General features: G+C 40.0%; 1 protein-coding gene across 2 annotated transcripts in view; it reads left to right on the top strand.

Annotated features, from left to right (window-relative positions):
- The window catches only part of LOC131973872 (PDZ domain-containing RING finger protein 4-like), a 137,829-nt gene that overhangs the window by 107,167 nt on the left and 13,144 nt on the right, over positions 1-17,518 (top strand). For both annotated transcript variants that reach the window (XM_059335988.1, XM_059335990.1), the window contains 2 exons: positions 5,305-5,558; positions 7,974-8,076. In XM_059335988.1, the coding sequence (XP_059191971.1) occupies positions 5,305-5,558; positions 7,974-8,076 (357 nt within the window). The remainder of the gene's footprint in view (positions 1-5,304; positions 5,559-7,973; positions 8,077-17,518) is intronic.

The raw sequence follows: 17,518 nt of genomic DNA, 5'->3' as shown, positions 1-17,518 counted from the left end.
GCTGCCGGCAGTGTCTGTGCCTCCTGCCATAGAAATGGTCCCTCAGCCAAAAGCAACATCACATGTGGCTGAAGTTGACATCTTAACAGATAAAACTGGCCCCACTTTACTACCACTGTCACTACATTGTGCCCTCGGTCTTTGGAGATATTGATGGGAGGCAGCAGTCGATGAGACAAAAACACTGACAGAGGAGACGCCTGAGGAGTCGGGCTAAGCTGCTACGTGTTTGTTCTTCCTTGCTTGTCCTCATACCTGGAGGATGCACGATAAGATGGGACACAGATGAGAGAACCTTCAGGATTGCGCTTTTGCTGTAGGCGACTTTACGCTCATAGTTGTAAAAACAGTGACTTTTGGTGAAGTTTTCAAGTAAGACTGTTTGTTTGTGCGTAACAGCTCAGGAAGAGCTTAAAGTGACGTGTGTTATTTACTGAAGCGGAGACTTAATGCACTCAGCTGCGTCACAAGTACACAATTTTCGAATGTCTTTGTCAATATGGGACTTTGCCACAGAGAAAATGAAAGAAAAGAGTTTTCATCCTTTCGTTACACTCCACTAAGCTGGTTTACTGCATTTGTTGTGGGAAGGCTGGTGGTCGTCTCAGGGGCTTTGAATGAAAACACATTTCTCTTCTGGCTACAGCTGCTGCATATCCATGTGCAAACAGCCAGCAGATGTGTCGTGGTCCAGCTACTCCATCTCTGCGCCCAATTCCTTCCAACTTCACTTTTACCTGATCATCTGCTGGCCCAGTTGTACGGCAAATGATCTCTCATGAATAATCACCATTGTTCTGTTCCAAACCAATAAGATGATTCATGTTGACTCTGTGCATATGGAGCCGTTTTTGGCCATGAAGGACTCGGAGAGCTGCTTTGGATTTGATAAACGCTACAGCTGCTAAATAATTTGTTGCAAACAGATTTTGTTTACCAGCATGTTTATGAATGAATGTGTATTTGCATACTTTGCATGCACACTTGAAGAGGATAGTTTATTCTACGTCAAAATATGCGTGATGAAACTTTCAGAGGCTGCAGCTTGTACTTGAGTGTAAGGGGGTGAATGTGGGAAGAAATGGTGTTTGAAGCCACTTTGGAAATAAGCCAATTGCAAAAAAATATTTCTATTAAAATTCTGCTGTATCGTCACCTTCTGCATCTTTAGGCATGCTAGCTGATGATGCACTCTGCAGAACTGTCACAGGACATCTCAAGGACCGTGCTGAAGGCAGATCTTCAGTGTGAGAATCACTGAGAAAATCTAGGAAGCTGAAGCCAGGCTTATAGAAACCCTCCCATCTGTCAGAGAGGACTACAGATCCCCACAACTAACTGAGCCAGTGTGTTTAGCTGGATAGACATCAGCCAAAGAGCCACCACAAGGATGGCAAAGTCCCTCATGCAGGAGTTAAGGCTACTTAATATTCGTCTGTTGATTGGGGATTAATTGTTCCATCTGGCTCTCATGAAAACCAGTGAAGAGAATAAAAAAACAACACTCCCTCCTCTTTTTCCTGACGTTTTCCTCTTGTTTCATTATGGTCATGGGGTATGGCTAGCAAGCGCTGAGGCTTGGAGGAGGAGCCTGGACAGGACGGGCTTTACCAGAGGGAGAGCTGGGAAATTTGATCATTTTTCTCCGGGACTGTCATACGCCATAGGCTGCCTCATTTGTCTGCTCCAACTCCTTTGTTTCCACCAGGCTCCCTGTTCCAGGATTAGCCTGCGGAGCGAGACACAAACAGGAGAATAAGACAGAGAGGGAGAGAGAGAGGGAGAGTCATAGGAACTATATAAGCTAATTATTATTATAGTGCTTCATGTTTCTTTAATACAGTACTTAACTCTAATGTACGTGCTGCAGTATTTAATACCTGCTGACTGGCCGAAAACCAGAATGAAAGCAGGTTTGGAGAGTGAGGGAAGGAGGGATGAAGGGAGCTGCTAGACTGCAGTTTTATTTTTCTTCCAAATTGCCCCATGGTTCCACAGGAGTGGAGTTGACCCACTTTATCTCCCGCTCAGGTGATTAATGCAACATCGCTACAAACAAAGGTCATATCAGGAGGCAGGAGAGCAGGCCAGAGCACAACAAGAGCTTAGGGAGTTATATATGGCTACTGTTAGGGCTGAGAAAGAGTACGTTGTTTGTTTTGTAGAACATCACTCTATTTTCAGAGACGTACACTGAGATGTGAGAGAAAATATAACAAATATTCACATACACACAACTACTACACAAAAACTCACATCCACACTAATATGTGAATGATTCAGGAATAAGTGTAACACACTATTATTGTATTATAACCATTTTTTCATCTGTTAGCAGGTAATGGTGTTACCTCCATGGAAGTCCATTAAAAATAAGGGGGCTTTCCACTGATTTTACACATTAAGATCAGTTTACCGGTTACAGTTGTGTAATGTGTTTTGTGGCATTCCTATAGGGAGCTTTCTAGCGCCTGAGGAAGCCAACTTTGACCAATCGTTTTTTTCTCCAACTTTGTAGAATACCCAGATGACTTGTTTGTGCATTAGTATGTTTTTTTGTTATCTTATGGGGAGCTTTTCCAGTATAAACACCACACTAAGCCCAGTAGTAATGCAGTCTTTTCTGAGGTACTGGTTATGGATAGGGTTAAGGTGTGCATCAAGGTTTGGCTTAAGCCAGTGATTCCAAAACAGGGAGCAGGACAAACCAAAGTAGTTGTGAAATGGATTCTCTTTAAAGACACAAACTTACATCTGTAGAACCACCAACAATTAGTTGACTAGTTTACTAGTGAAATAACAGGAAGATGAACTGTTTTGATGATTTGATTGTAGTCATTTTTCATGCAAAAATGGCAGAAAATGCTTTTTTTATGGAGAATTTCTGTTTTACTGTTTTCAATCATGTGATACTGAATATCTCTGGAGTTTGGACTGATGAAACAAGACATTTAAATACATCATTTTGGACTTTGAGAACCTGGGATGGACATTTTTGATTATTTTCTGACATTTTATCGACCAAATAATCAGTTGTTGCAACCTAATCGCAGTGTCTAGTCATCTTTATTGCAGTTGGGGATTCATCAAGAAACGTGGCATGCAGGCAGACATATTTATTATAAAAAAGTAAAACACTCATGCTGAGCCTGGCTTTACAGAGCGTTTATGCTGTCAGATTCTGGCAATCCTTAAGTGCTGCTCAAAACATGTTGAGTCATTTCTCAAAATGTACTGTGTCGAATTCAGTGAGATGTGTCATAGGACGTGCACCGGAGAAGAATTAGTGTTGGAATATCTGGGTTTGAAAACATAAGCTCTCTCTGTAGGAGTTCCCCGTGGATTCTGCATCTTTAATATTCATTTAGAGGCACCACATACACAAACTGTCGGCTGCTCATGAATTTAGGTCATTTTGTTAGACTCTGAGAGAGGTTATGTTTTTATTTCCACCACTGTGTTGCATTTAAAACAGACTTTGTGGTGTAAGTTTGAAACACTAGAAACACTGCTGCTTTTGAGTTTCCCTACCCTTGTATGTTGATTTTTCCACAGCTGACACTTTCTTTTACTTTTCTAGTTATCATTTAAACTGATTTCAGTTTGCAGTGCGGGCAAAGCGCTCCACTCCAAAAGCATATTTAAATAGAAAAGCAAGTGTAATTATGCTGTGTCTACCTTTTTATCTTTCTTTCTGCAGTTATCTAAATTATAATCTCCGCTTTCAGCGTTTATACCAAAGCACATTCTCTAAGGTATTCTGCAGCCATGGGTTCTCTTCCAGAGAAATTACTGGTGTTAAATGAAGCAATGATTTTCTTTATATGTGCCAGCTGTAGTGCAAATGGTTTTCAATCTGCCAGAAAATCCAGTTCATTTTGTGAAGATGAGCTTGAAGATGGACTGAGTGAACAGAGGCCATTTGGGCTTTGATCTAACATTCAGATAATGTTGCATCAAACTGTGCTTTTTTGTGTATGTTTTTTTCCAATGTTATATTCATAAAGATTTCCTTTTGATCATCTGTCGAGAAGACATTCAGGAAAGAATATAAATTTCTTTCTGCAAGCGTTCACCCTGAAAACAACTGTAGAGCTGTAGTAGCAATATGGTGAAATGGCCCTGAGGGCACAGTGTTGCCTTTTAACCAGAACACTGCATGTACAGACACTGTGGAGGTAGTGTTGTTGAGATCTGATGCTAAAGTTTTCCAGCAAAGGTTGAGACAGACAGTCCTGGCAGAGGCTCAGATACACAATATTAAATGAATATGAGCAGAAAGTCACGTATGACTGCATGCTAATAAAGAAGCGGGGGAAGTAGAAGGAGATACATTTGTGAAAGCAGGCAGCGGAGAGGTTGTAGAGCTCAGTGTTTTTGTGTGCAGTCTGAATGAGCACTAAAGGTTATAGGGACTAAGGATCATGGACATGCCTGAGGCTCCATGAAGTTATAGCTATTGAAGTTTTACATTTCTCATACCTCCATTTTTTACTTTGTTTAAAGAGTATAGCAATAACTAAAATTATAATAACTGTATCTTGACTTTTTGCTGTTTTTTAGCCGGATGTCACTTAGAGAGAGGAATGTGAGGAATGTCTTTGGTTCCTTATATTGAGATTTAACTGAACCCTTAAGATTAAATCCCACTCAAGCAACAGCTCTGCTTCCATTCAATGCTTTCATTGCACAAGTGAACGAAATGTTGCATTCACACTGATACAGGCTGACTGCAGATGGACACAGCATTTTGAAGGGCTTGAGACAAATGTATGTAATATCTTGGTAGGATTTTGAAGGTCTGATCATATATTTTCAGGTGTTGTTGCACCAAAATGAAAGCTTCTTGTTGTCCAGATCACCCATGTTTTCTCCTTGGTTAAATACTTTATTTTTGGACAGCCATGCCATCTACAGTTAACGGTATTCTCTATCAGCCTCATCTAATTTAACCATCCTGCTCTCATCCATAAAAATGCACTTTAGTCTGTCTGTCTGAATCCATGTGAATGCAGCTTTAACCCATTGAATCCTGGAAAGCAGATACATTGTTTTGTAGTATTTGTATAAGCTCTCAAATACTTTTTGAATTTCATTTCTATCTGCTACAAAGGCTGAAAAATCTATTATTTAGTAGAAGCGTTGACACTTCTGTTGAATTTCCAGAAAAACTTCAGGTTTTAGGGGCTTATTTTAAAATCGCCCAGAGGTTTTACAGGCAGTTTTAGGCGTCAGTGGGTTAAACACAGTTTTTATATCCCAGACAAAGTATTCACAAGTGTAATTTTCCCCTGTCCTCCTCAGGTGAATGGGAAGGAGTTGTCCAAGTCCAGCCATGAGGAGACTGTGGAAGCCTTTCGCGCTGCCAAGGACCCCGTCGTGGTGCAGGTCATCAGGCGGACCCCCAGCGGCCGACCCCATGGCCCCCCTCAGGAAATCCATGTGGTGGATGTGTGCACTCAGACCGACATCACCTTTGAACACATCATGGCTCTGGCAAAGCTCCGGCCTTCGACCCCTCCTGTGCCTGACGTCTGTCCCTTCCTGCTCTCTGACAGGTACGTGTCATACATCTCTGTAAAGAACACCGGCGATGCTCATCATTTCTCGGCTGAATAAATGTCAATCGGTGATGCAAAGCACGTATTATAGTTTGAAGGAGGCAACACATTTGATGTAATTTAATATATTTGTATTTCATTTGATTTAATTACAAAGGATTTTGTTTCAGTGCCACAAGAGTTTGTTGTTATGTCCTTGTTTTGACTTTGGCTGGGACTGGTGGTAATTAAGAAGGGAGAAAAAAAGTAGTGGGAAATGTTATTGAGCTATGAAGCAGAAATATCAGTGTTTGCAGGATTAGCATTACAAGTATGCAAGGCGCCTGTAAAATATAAATGAATTGTCTAACCAGCTGCATAGTCTGACGAATATAGATTTATTTGATGAATGAGTTTTTCAACGTCCTTCACGTCTTCTTCTCACCAATAGGATGAACTTCATTTAGAAAAGAGAGAAATTAAGGACAGGGCTAAGTGATCCTAATTAACCATTAATGCAGAATGTATGTGTGGAGTGTGCTTGGCATTTCAAGGTTTAGTGTAGTAATAAGCACTCATTTAAATGTACCGTGAAGGGGATTAATATTTAGTTTTAAAAAGTTGAGAATACATTTCATAAGCAGTTTAAATCAGCTAATAATGTAATAATTTATGAAAGCCTCAAGTGACCAAAAACATGTATTTTTTTTAACCAAAGCTTATGATAAAAGGCATGTATGAGGCTTTATTTGAAAAGTAACATCTATCTTTCACATGTGCGCTGTCTGCTTAGGTGATTGTGCAAAGAAAACATAACTCAGCTGTAAGATTAAATATGCTTGTTGAGCATTCATGTCTATACATTTGGAATAGATACAGGGACAGGGCTTAGGTTACTTTTATGAGCAGAGTGGCTCAAAACAACACGTGTGGCACAATCACTATAAGTCTAATCACATTTCAACTAGATGCTGGGTAGTACAATCCCTCAAAGACATGTTTTTATTGTTTATGTGGGAGGAAGGCATAAAAATATGCACCAAAAAAAATATTGAGAGTTTAAAGTATCAACAAGAGGCTTTCCTGGAAAACAACACAAGGAACAGGGTTCATTATTTCCTCTTCTGGCATTTTAGTTTATATTCTGTTCATCTCAGAGGAGGAGTAAACTGTGAACAAGAAAAGTTTAGCATGAAGAAATATCTGGGTTTCACCTCTTGGGAATGAAACAACGAGACAATGGCAATGCAGGAGCTTCACAGCACAGAACTGGGAAGTCGGGATGATCTCAGAGTATGGATTTGTTATAATTAATAAGTAATTCCAGCGATCGTAAACATCTTGAATTCTATAAGTATCTGTTGTGATTTTTCATTGGAGACTTGTTTAGACAATCATTGCTTGCTTTGGTGCTCATTATGAAAAACATCATAAAGAAATTGTTATTGTCAGTGTTACACGCTAGATTTAAAAGACTATACATGACCTGATCAAAATCATTACCACGCATATATATCTCACAATATCACCATACAATCCCCCACGGGGCCACCTTGCCATAATTGGAGCTGCTTGGTGTATCCATTTCGACTCATGGAAGGTTTACAAGGTGATTAAAGCAAATGGGCTAATAAAAAACTAGGCAACACAGTGCAACGTGTGCTCGCGGGCTACTTACAGCCCCGGGCCGAGCCAAAATGTAATCAATGCGTCCCATAAAACTCACATTTTCTTCTTTTCATCTGAGATCAGGTGCGCAATCCAATATACAGCAGGTTTTTATCGATGTAACAAATGTTTGTCACTCTTATTTTTGAGGTTAGATTGTAAATTTGTAATTGTGTTCTTTGCTCCTAGTGCCAATATGTGTAATATCAAAACCTCAAAGTATAAAGCATCCTGACATTTACCAGTCGGGTTTTGTGACTGGAAGATTGTTCTGAGACAGTTTTACAGCGCTGGGTAATCTGAGAGTCAGACAGCCCCTGAACACGTCACTCTTCATGTGCAACAGAGTGTCTTTTTGAAGTTTTTGTCCAGCGTGATTATCTTGTGTGGCACTGAAGCTGCTGCTCATCTTGTTAGGCCCTCACAATGCTGTTTTGTTCTGTGACTGAGGGAAGCATAATAGAATTACACTATACAATGTGGGGGGTTTTGTCTGTCAAGAGTAGGAAGCAAATGATGTGGATGTACTGTTATTAACAAGGGGCTGTATTTTTATCACACACACTCCAGCGGCACTGAAAGCCCTTGACAAATCCTTTATTCTTAAGATTCCAGCAAAGACAAAGGCGAGGGAATCCTGCCACTTAGAGGTATTGACTACGTTTGAAAGAAAATGAGGAAAAAGATCTGGCTAACACCCCTCTTTCTGCCTCCCTCCCTGTCTGCCTTTCCCTCTCTTTCTTCCTCTGCCTGCTCCGCCGACAGCTGTCATTCTCTTCACACAATGGACCAGGATTACTATGAAGGGACAGACTACCTCTCCCCTATTCCGGCTGACGGAGAGAGGACAGAGGAGTTTGAGTATGAGGTAGGCATTGCACTTGACACCACTGCTTACTGGAACCTGGCAGATTCATTGGAATGTAAAATATGACCGGCTCTTTTTAGCATATTGCTGATATCTATTCATACATACAGTGGCAGATAAGTGCAGTACAGAAAAGCCAAAGAACAAAAGATAAATAGGGTTCCTGTTATATAGAGATGGGTGACAAATTAAAAGAAAAACCAACATGAAGTGGCTTAGTTAGCAGTCCGGAACAGCTTCAATGCTCCTTGCCAAGTCTGTGGAACTCTATTGGAGGGTGAACAGCATTCCTCCACAAGATATTTATATATATATCCTTAACCCATTGACGGGAAAGCATTACAGCATTTCTACCATTGAAACCGGGAGCGCTGTTGCGTCACTCTACCATTAAGGCCGGGACAGCGGATATGTCATTTTGTAGTATTTGTATTTTTTTACACCTATTTTCGGTCTCTTGGCCAATGAAATGCATCAGAATCATGATCAGAATACATGCGGGAGTGTCTCAATGCAACATTGGACTTTTCCAGAACTTTGAAATCATGACGGAAGATGACTATAGCGGAGGGAGCTCAGAAGTAAGTGACAGAAGCGAGTGCCGATGATTTAATTGCTGATCCGGACTTTGAACCCTCGGAACCAATCGACCGGCATTTATGGATGAGGAATATGTTTTTAGACAACATATTTTCACCAAAGAACAGACAGATTTGTGGCCATCTGGAGATAATAATAACATTATTAATATATTAATATTATTAATAATAATAATTGATTGTGATGATGATATAAGAAATCATGACTGTTTATGTCTTATATTACTTTATGCGTCGTTGAGTACCCTGAAAAGTGGAATATATAAAATGTATTATTATTTATTATTATTATTATTATGATAAAAAAAAATTTATTACAGAAGGGTAATGGGGACGATGTCTATTTCTTCCAATGGTCATATCATGTTTGCATCTTGCTAATGGGCATGTATTAGTATTATGCATAGGATTTTTTATTCAGTCAAATGTAACATTTGCTGAGTTTGTTGATTTTTTTAAAAAACTTTATTGAAGGTTTGGACAAATAAACTCAACTTCTCATGAAAGCCACGGGTATAAGCTCTCAAATACTTTTAGAATTTCATTTCTATCTGCTACAGAGGCTGAACAATCTTCTGTTTAATTTCCAGAAAAACTTCAGGTTTTAGGGGGTTCTTTCAAAATCGCCCATAGGTTTTCCAGGCATGTTTTTCCAGGCGTTTTAGGCCTTAATGGGTTAATGTAATCAGGTAATCCCAAGATCTCTTTTGCAAGAGAGACCCAAGTACAGACATCAGACACCATCACAGACACCACTAAATAGTTTGAAGATGAATGTTTTTATATAAGTGGATTGTGTTACATGTTGGTCTAAAATCTGCCATAGGTGTTTAACTGAGTCTAGACCGGATGACTGTGAAGGTTGAAGAATGAATTTTTATCCACATTATTTTCATACTCACCAAACCATTCAGAGAGCCCTGGTGCTCATTAGCTTCTACATCTGATATGGTTCTCTGCTCTTTTATTCATCATTTTTTCTTTAATTTGTTCCACATCTGTAGTTTTTGTACACCAGAGAGCACTGAGAAGTTTTCTTTCTAACTAAGTGTTAGCTTTCTACATATCTTGGTCAAAGTTTTTTTTTAAAGAATAGTTGGATACATTATGAAATCCACTAATTTGCCTTCCTACTGACTTAGATGAGAGGTCTGATATCGCTCTCAGACGTATGAAGCTACTTGGAATACTACCTAGCTACCAACCAGCACTAATTAAGGTTTCTAGTTTGTTCAATCCAACACAAACAGAAAAACAACATTTTGTAGTTTTATGGAGAGTTGCATGCTCTAAGGACTACTTGGCCAGTACAGTGACATCCCAAGTGTTTTGTCGATGCAGTGAGGTTGCCAGAAACCCCAAACTTGTTTCTTTTTAAAGACATATTAATGTGTTAATTAGTGATAGATTTTTTATATTTTTTATATTTCTTTACTAAATGTGTTTCCCCCTGTCTACAGTCTTTGTGCTGAGATGATTGCCTCTTGGCTACAGCTACAGTGATATCATTGTTTTCCTCTAACTCTCAGCAAGAGAACGAATACCTGGGTGGTTGACGTGACGCTCAATTTTTGTGTTCCCAGTGACAAATATTACTAAAATTTGATAATATTTCATTAAAATGAATGTTTTAATATGCAGTTCATTCTTCTACATCTAATCCATCTGCAAACAATGAGTATCGTTCTTCAACTATGTAAATATTCTGTTTTGAACATGACATTTGTCCACCGGTGCAACTGTCCTAGGTAGCATTACTTATCTTAAAACAACTGTAATTTAACGAAAAATTAATCTAAATACATTAAAATACTTGAATGCATGTCATACGAGTGTTTACTTAATGAATCTAGAGGATATAAGTGTTAAGGTCCCTATGTAGAGTTATTATGACACATTACATTTTGTCCGCAAAACTGGTGTCCTCCTGGAGCAACGCCATTATGTCGATATAAAACAGGCATTAATGTGACCACCCCATTACTGAGAGGGGTCCTTCCAGAATCAGGAAGGACAGAAGACATCTCTGGAGCAGGTGGACTGCACACAAGATCAGTTCTGTCTCAAATATTTTCATAATATTACTATTTCCGTGCAGTGTTGGAACTGGTCGTCTTAAGGTAGTCCTTTGGTACAACGCAGTTTAAGTATTGATCTGAATATTTTTATCAATTTACATTGATTGATCATTGAAAATAATGTAAATTGATCTGTCCAACATTCTCTGAATTAAATAATGACATTCTTTATTTTGTTGCACCGGTGGACACATTTTAGGACTACCACACCAAAAAGTGAATAATATGCTAAATATATGAAGAATTAGAAATGGACACATTCAGTTTTGAATTATTCACATATAAGGGAATATAATTGTATGTCATTTGACATATATATATTTTTGAATTATTATTTTTTTCACTTTGAATTTGAGTTCACGTCAACCACCCACCTACATTTACAAGGAAATGTCAAGCTCTTCCTTTAATAACCAGATTTAAAGGCCCTGCACACCTACACAGTTGTTTTGAATTACCCCAGGTGATTAGACCTGTAGTCAGTCAGGTGGAAGCTAAGTGAAGCTATTCTGGGAGTTAAGAGATGTCATCCAATTCTATGTACTTAAGAACAATAACAGTGAGGTTTCCAGGTGCAGGAAATCTAAAAGTAGAGTCAGTGACATTTACAGTAAATCAACTGCAATTTCTACATATCCACACAGTCCAGAGAGGAGGTCTCATCATAAATAAAACAGTGTGTCTGTAGTGGGTCCTTAAGATATTGGTTTATGTGTTGTGTATAGGTTAAAATATGAGTATCAGTCCATACATTTTGAAGAGTTGAAACCATATGTACAAACACACCTTCACATCTGTAAAGCATGGACACACATTGCCTTAATACTCCATTTTTAATAATGCTTAGCAATTGGTGGAAAATCATTTATCAAACGAGTGTACGACAGAAAGTGATCGTAAAGCGGGCGTAAGATCATTTCTACACAAGGCTCGGCATTTATCAATTTGAACGTGAGCGGAGGGTATTATCAGATCTCATGTCTGCTCTCAGCTCGTGTACGCAAATTTGAGTCACCGTGAAGTCCACACGTCTCAGTTTGAGAATTGATCTTACACTAGTGTATCGATGCCTGGAGCTGATAAAACTCTTTGGGTTTTTTTTAATGGTGACAAAGCAAAGCATGTTTAGACTACATCATTTACCATTAAAACATAATTTAAAATAAATACACCCTGCGACCCTGAAATTCTTTAAATACTAGAATACTAGCCGAGGATATTAAATGTTTTTGTCTTCTGCTATTTACCGCGCGTCAGCATCTCCTTCACCCAATAGACCCAATAGAAACATTTCCAATGAGTGCTGCCACACGCTCCTCTGACTAGGACATCATTCTTAGTAAATGTAAAGAGGTGAATAATATATCTCCATCATAATAATAACAATATTTGGATATTTTATAGATTATTAGGCTTTATATATCACGATGTATAAATTAATTACTCATACCTTGCCGGGAGTTTAATGGTCCGCTACTCTGCTGACAGCACCACTGATTTCCTTCTTTTTCGCTTTTTATGCTGCCAAACAAAACCAGTTTGTTGTGTTGCTGCTGTTGGACGTCAGTGTTTCACTTTCTGACTGAGAAATTCCTCTTCTTTTTTGAATTAAAACTTACTTTAAACTTTACTTTATTGTTTACCTCCTTCAACCAAAAAGCTGTGAAAACTTTTAAGTCTGTGCTCAATATGTAAAATATTCACCGAACTTGTTTGAGTTTATAACTATAAGTACTTTTATTTCATAAACCTCCGTCGCTGCGTATTTCTGTAATGTGTCTATTTCACTCCTCTTTTTATTTGTAACGGTGCACTTTGCTAATAAAGCTGACTTTAGGGGGGGAAAAATCCTCTTTTTTGGCCGTATTGCGCCCTTCAGTGTTGTAAACTCTGAAGGCGAGCCTTCTGAATCAGGTATATATTAGGGCGTTGTATTTAAATTAAAATTGTTTCGAGCCGGCACATTTATCAACAGCCAATCATTCTCACGCTATGATTGGCGAGATAGGATCATTTGATAAATCACACGTGAACCCTGTCGCAAGACGAAATATACGCTCAGATCTGCGCTGGTTTCTACGCTCGTTTGATAAATGAGGGCCTATATGACTTGCACAGAGCTTTAAAAAATCCCTTGCTTCCATTGGCAGTCATGGCATACCTCCATGTTTGTTTTTTTTCTACCATGCGAAAAGAGAAAGTTGAAAACTGTGACAGTGTTGCCTGAGACTTTCTAATTGTTTTCACAACTCTGGAAGAACAAGCTGGTAAATGCGTTGACTCTGAGCTCGATCAAACTAAATTAGAGTGAGGTGTGTGTGTGGAAGGTGCTAGTAAGAAAAAAACGATAGAAACACATTTCTTTGCTTTACCAGAGTGCAAGTAACAAGAGAGTTGGGTAGATGATGTTTCTAAGGCTGTTGATCTCTGACACTTACAGCCTGATACATACTGATGCACTGATTCTACTGTGACGGGAAGAGATAAACAGACTGTCTCCGCTCTCCGATTTGGTCCAATATTCTTTATTTCCGAGTCATTGAGGTGCAAGCATATTGCCAGCGAGGGCTGTGACTAGTCTGATGTATGATGATTGCTCGCCCCTCCCTCCTTATATTTGCTTCATTTGAATTTGTTCTGAATGCTTCCACCCACTGAGCTTGAGCTGTTTCTTCACATCCTAAAGAGATTTGTGCACCCGCTTGGATCCCAGTGTCAAATCGGAACAAATATAATATATTAAAGCCTCTCTTTATGCCTCATTGCTATTAACAAATCCTATTATTCTGTGTGTGCTTTGTGGCCTGCACCGTTTTTTTTTATTTCATGCTCCGGGAGTTCGATATTAAGCTAATGCGGCCCCACTTACTGTATGTCAACTGAAAACGCTGTGAGGGGGATGTAGGCAAAAGCTGAAAAGCCACTTTCAGAGTCGACCTGATCCCTCACTTCCCCGCTGAAGGAGACGAAAGGGAATGAGGGAAAGACATTTCTTTAAATTACCTTTTCTTAGATGAAAATGCACAGCGGGGGAGAGCGGTTTGCCATCACATCAGAGTAAAAACCATCTAAATCTAATTCACCTTTCTAATACACCAGGACGTTGATGTTTCTGTCAAAGTAATCAAGATAAGAGAGTCCTGAAGAACAGTGTGTGATGAGGGGGAGAGATGCCAGATGTCGCAGAGGTAAACTTCATAGTATACTGTGTATTTCAAGGCTGCTTTGGTTCATGTGGAAGCAGGATTTAATTTTCCTGGACTTAATAGGCAATCGGCCACAGGATACACCACATACTGCTACTCTCCGTCCAAAGTAAAGACTGAATTTAGGCATCAGAGAGCCGGCCACAGCAGGCAACTGTTTTCAGCTAAATAGGTTTGATAAACGTTTTGCACTGAACCCTTTTTAAGCACCAAACAAGAGACAAAGTTAGCAATTAGCTGGTGAACAGTGGAGCAGTTAGCAGTTAGCAGTTAAAGAGCCAGACATTTTACAGTGTACAAGAAATGAATGCAGGTTTACTATTGGTTTTATGTGGCAAATAAGTCAAATGTAATCCAAGTTAGGATCAAAGAAGCCAGTTGGTGCAGTCTCATGTGCACACAAAAGGTCCTGATATACCATGCTGACGGTCGCCCAATGTCGGGCTGTCTGCAAGTGTCCTGCACCATTGGCACTAGTCAGACCGCTCTGGTTTCCTTTTTTTAAATTACTAATACAGAATATCTCTACCAGCTGGTATTGAGAGTTATTTCCTGTCACACAGGTGCAGGATGTACGTGTTACTTGACCGTTGGCTATAATCTTTGCAGTGTGTTTAAGTGTAACTTGAACACTAGCTAACACTAGCTAGTTGTGTTTGGGTCTTAACATGAATTAGTTACCTGGGTTTACAAGAGCACATGTTTATAAAGGACTGCAGACAGGGAGAGTATTGTCTTCCTTTCTATGTGGCGGCACGAAGAGAAGCTCCACATTTGCATCCAAGGGAATTAAATCCAAGTCCAAGTCTGATTGAAATGAAAACGGACACATCTGTTCAGGCTGATTTCCAGTTGAGCAGCCCTGTGAAAGTCAGACAGTTCCAATTTAAAGCTCTCGATACAGTCTAATACACTGAAACTAAGCAAATATGTTCAGGGGCAGTGGGTGGAGAAATCTGATTACTGACTGGTTTTACAAGTTACTATGGTTTATGTAAACCAGGGGAGCTCAAGTTTTGATGACAGGTTGCCAAGTTATGGCATATGATTGAGGACCGGATAGAAAAAGCTTTCTACATGAAGTCATTCCTAACTTGACAGATTCAGAATAATAATATAATTCATGCATTTCATGTCATATTTGGGGACTGCACAGATTGTTTCTGAAGGATACCATTGGCTCAAAGGCCACATTTTGCATTTGGCCTCAATCTACAATTTCCTCCCATATATCATGATTTTCCCAGCAACCTTTAATTCTGTACTGTATTTTTTAAATATAGACTGACCATCAACAATGTGTCCCTCATATATCTCAAAAACCTCTTTAAAATAAGTCCCGCTTCAATTAACAAGTGAGGGCGGGATTTGAGTAAAAATATACCCTTTATTGAAGCTCACTGAATTGAATAGTTCGTTCTGTAGGAAAGAGGCGGGAGATTTTCTACGCCACCCCTAAAGCTGAACCTTGCACTCAATAATGTTTCTGTCCTCTCGGATGGTTTGCTTGTTTGAATTAAACACATAGGCCATACCTTATAGCTAAAATTTCACACAGAAAACATCATGCATTTCCTGCAACCCCTTGATGTGTATGTGGCCACAACACCGTGTTAGTAACCATTCCTTTGATTAGTTTCGGTGAGTTTTGAAGAAGTGAAGTACTCCAAGCCCATAGAACGTCTCCCCTCTCTTCTTGCCAGTGGTAGCCGTCCATGCATTTGTGACTGCTTTTTCAATTACTGGTAATCAAAGGCACGATTATTATGACAGCATCCAATGTGCTTTGATGGTGGGCGGCAATCTTCCCCCTAATCACGCCATCGCAGTCATTAATTTACTGTCAGTCCTCGTCCCTGTGCCACGCCGCAATCTCCTGCCTGAGAGGCAGAGAGCTCGCCTGGAAAATGGAGGAGGGAAAAAAATCAAAAGGCAAGAGAAGAGACAGAGATTGGTGAATGTGTGTTTGATGGATCAGGAGACAACCTCCTTTTACTGAGGCCTCTGAGTGTGAGTGGGTGTTTTCTCTACACAATATTGTCTTAAAACAAGAAAGCAAAAGAACATCTGGTGAAGAAAAAGGGTCAAATGTGTGTGCTGCACATAGAAAAACACACACACACGCAGGGTTGGTGTTTCATAGAACATGCAGTAATTGTAGCAATCTATTTTCTCTGATCATCTCGCCACAGGTCTCCTGCACTTTATCTAACCATTAATTAGTCAGAAGTAACTTTAGGCTTGATGCTATGATGTAGTACCTGCTCACACCTCTGCTTTGCCTCAGTCTCAGCAATTAGTTTGGTTGGTTTATTTTTAGACAGATGTCTGAGACATTGCTTGTGATTTCAATATTTCCCACAGATATCCCACAACTTCTCACGTCTTATTAGCATGCAAGCTGTGTGCTGTCTCTGTTGCTCCCATTACCTCCATGACTGCTTCGTTGCATCAGATGTGCTGCTTTAATATATCTCCACCAACAATAAAGGTGGTAGCTCATTAGTAATATTCTTAATATAGCTAATGACTGATTTTAGCAGCACAGTTTGTTCAGGTAGTCGGCAGCAAAGCTTTTCCCCTCTTACATATCAGCCGGGATCTGAAGTTATCATCGCTTCTGAGACAGTCAATTAAAGATCTGAGCTCCCCTTCAGGTGGAGGCTGTCGAGAGAGATAAAACGACAAAGCTCAGATGATGTTGTTTTTCTTCAGCTCTTTTTCACTGTGTCTGTGCAAATGTGCGTGCTCTGCCGAATACACTTCTATGCAAGGGACTGTGCAGGAATTTCTTTTTTTCCGTGTGTGTATGGAAGTGTGTGTAGCCCGGCAGCAGCAGCAGTCCAAAAACACCTCAATGATGTGTCAATGTGTGAGAAAAGCAGAGGTAGAGAAGTGTAGGAAAAAACGAGTGACAGGGGAGGAGGAGAAAATGGGAATTGAGCCTAAAGATGTGTTTGTGTGTGTGTGTTGGGAAGTGGGGGGTCATAAACAGCTCAGGAGGAGTAGCCAGAGGCAGCAGGTGGCGGCTCTCTGGCAGTGGTATTGGCCTTTTCTCCCGTCTTCCCCTCATCTCATCCCACCATGGTCAGACTTCACCCCCCCCATCCCATTCCCTAAGCCCTGCCACATCTGACACGTGTAACCAGCCAACCCACACTTGTCACAGAGGAAATGAATCTCTCTGTTTCTGTGTGAGGCCCCCCCTGAGCCCACCAGAGCCCACACCACCGCCTCCATCCTCCTCTCCATTCAACCACCTCGCTCTTGCTGCTGAGAGTTGGTGTGTTTCTGCTCTAATGAAGACTTTGGGAGGAGAGGCCATTTCACACATGATTCCCTCCAACACCCTTGATATGTTTCAGCATTTAGAGATGGGCGCATGGGCTGGTGCTGTTTGGTGTTTGGCTGCACCTCTGTTGTGGGAAACCAAGAGTGCAAAGTAGTTTTTGTGCATTAAATGTCTGCATTCTTGGGAGAAATTGGAAGTTGCGTTTGGTTCCATATTCACAACATAGATTTTAGATAAAGAGGGGCTGTGCCACTTGCTCGAAGTTCT

This window comes from Centropristis striata, chromosome 6 (assembly GCF_030273125.1).
Source record: "Centropristis striata isolate RG_2023a ecotype Rhode Island chromosome 6, C.striata_1.0, whole genome shotgun sequence".
In the NCBI taxonomy this organism is placed as follows: Eukaryota; Metazoa; Chordata; class Actinopteri; order Perciformes; family Serranidae; genus Centropristis; species Centropristis striata.
The sequence above is the reverse complement of the archived record's forward strand: the minus strand, read 5'-3'. Positions and strand labels throughout refer to the sequence as shown.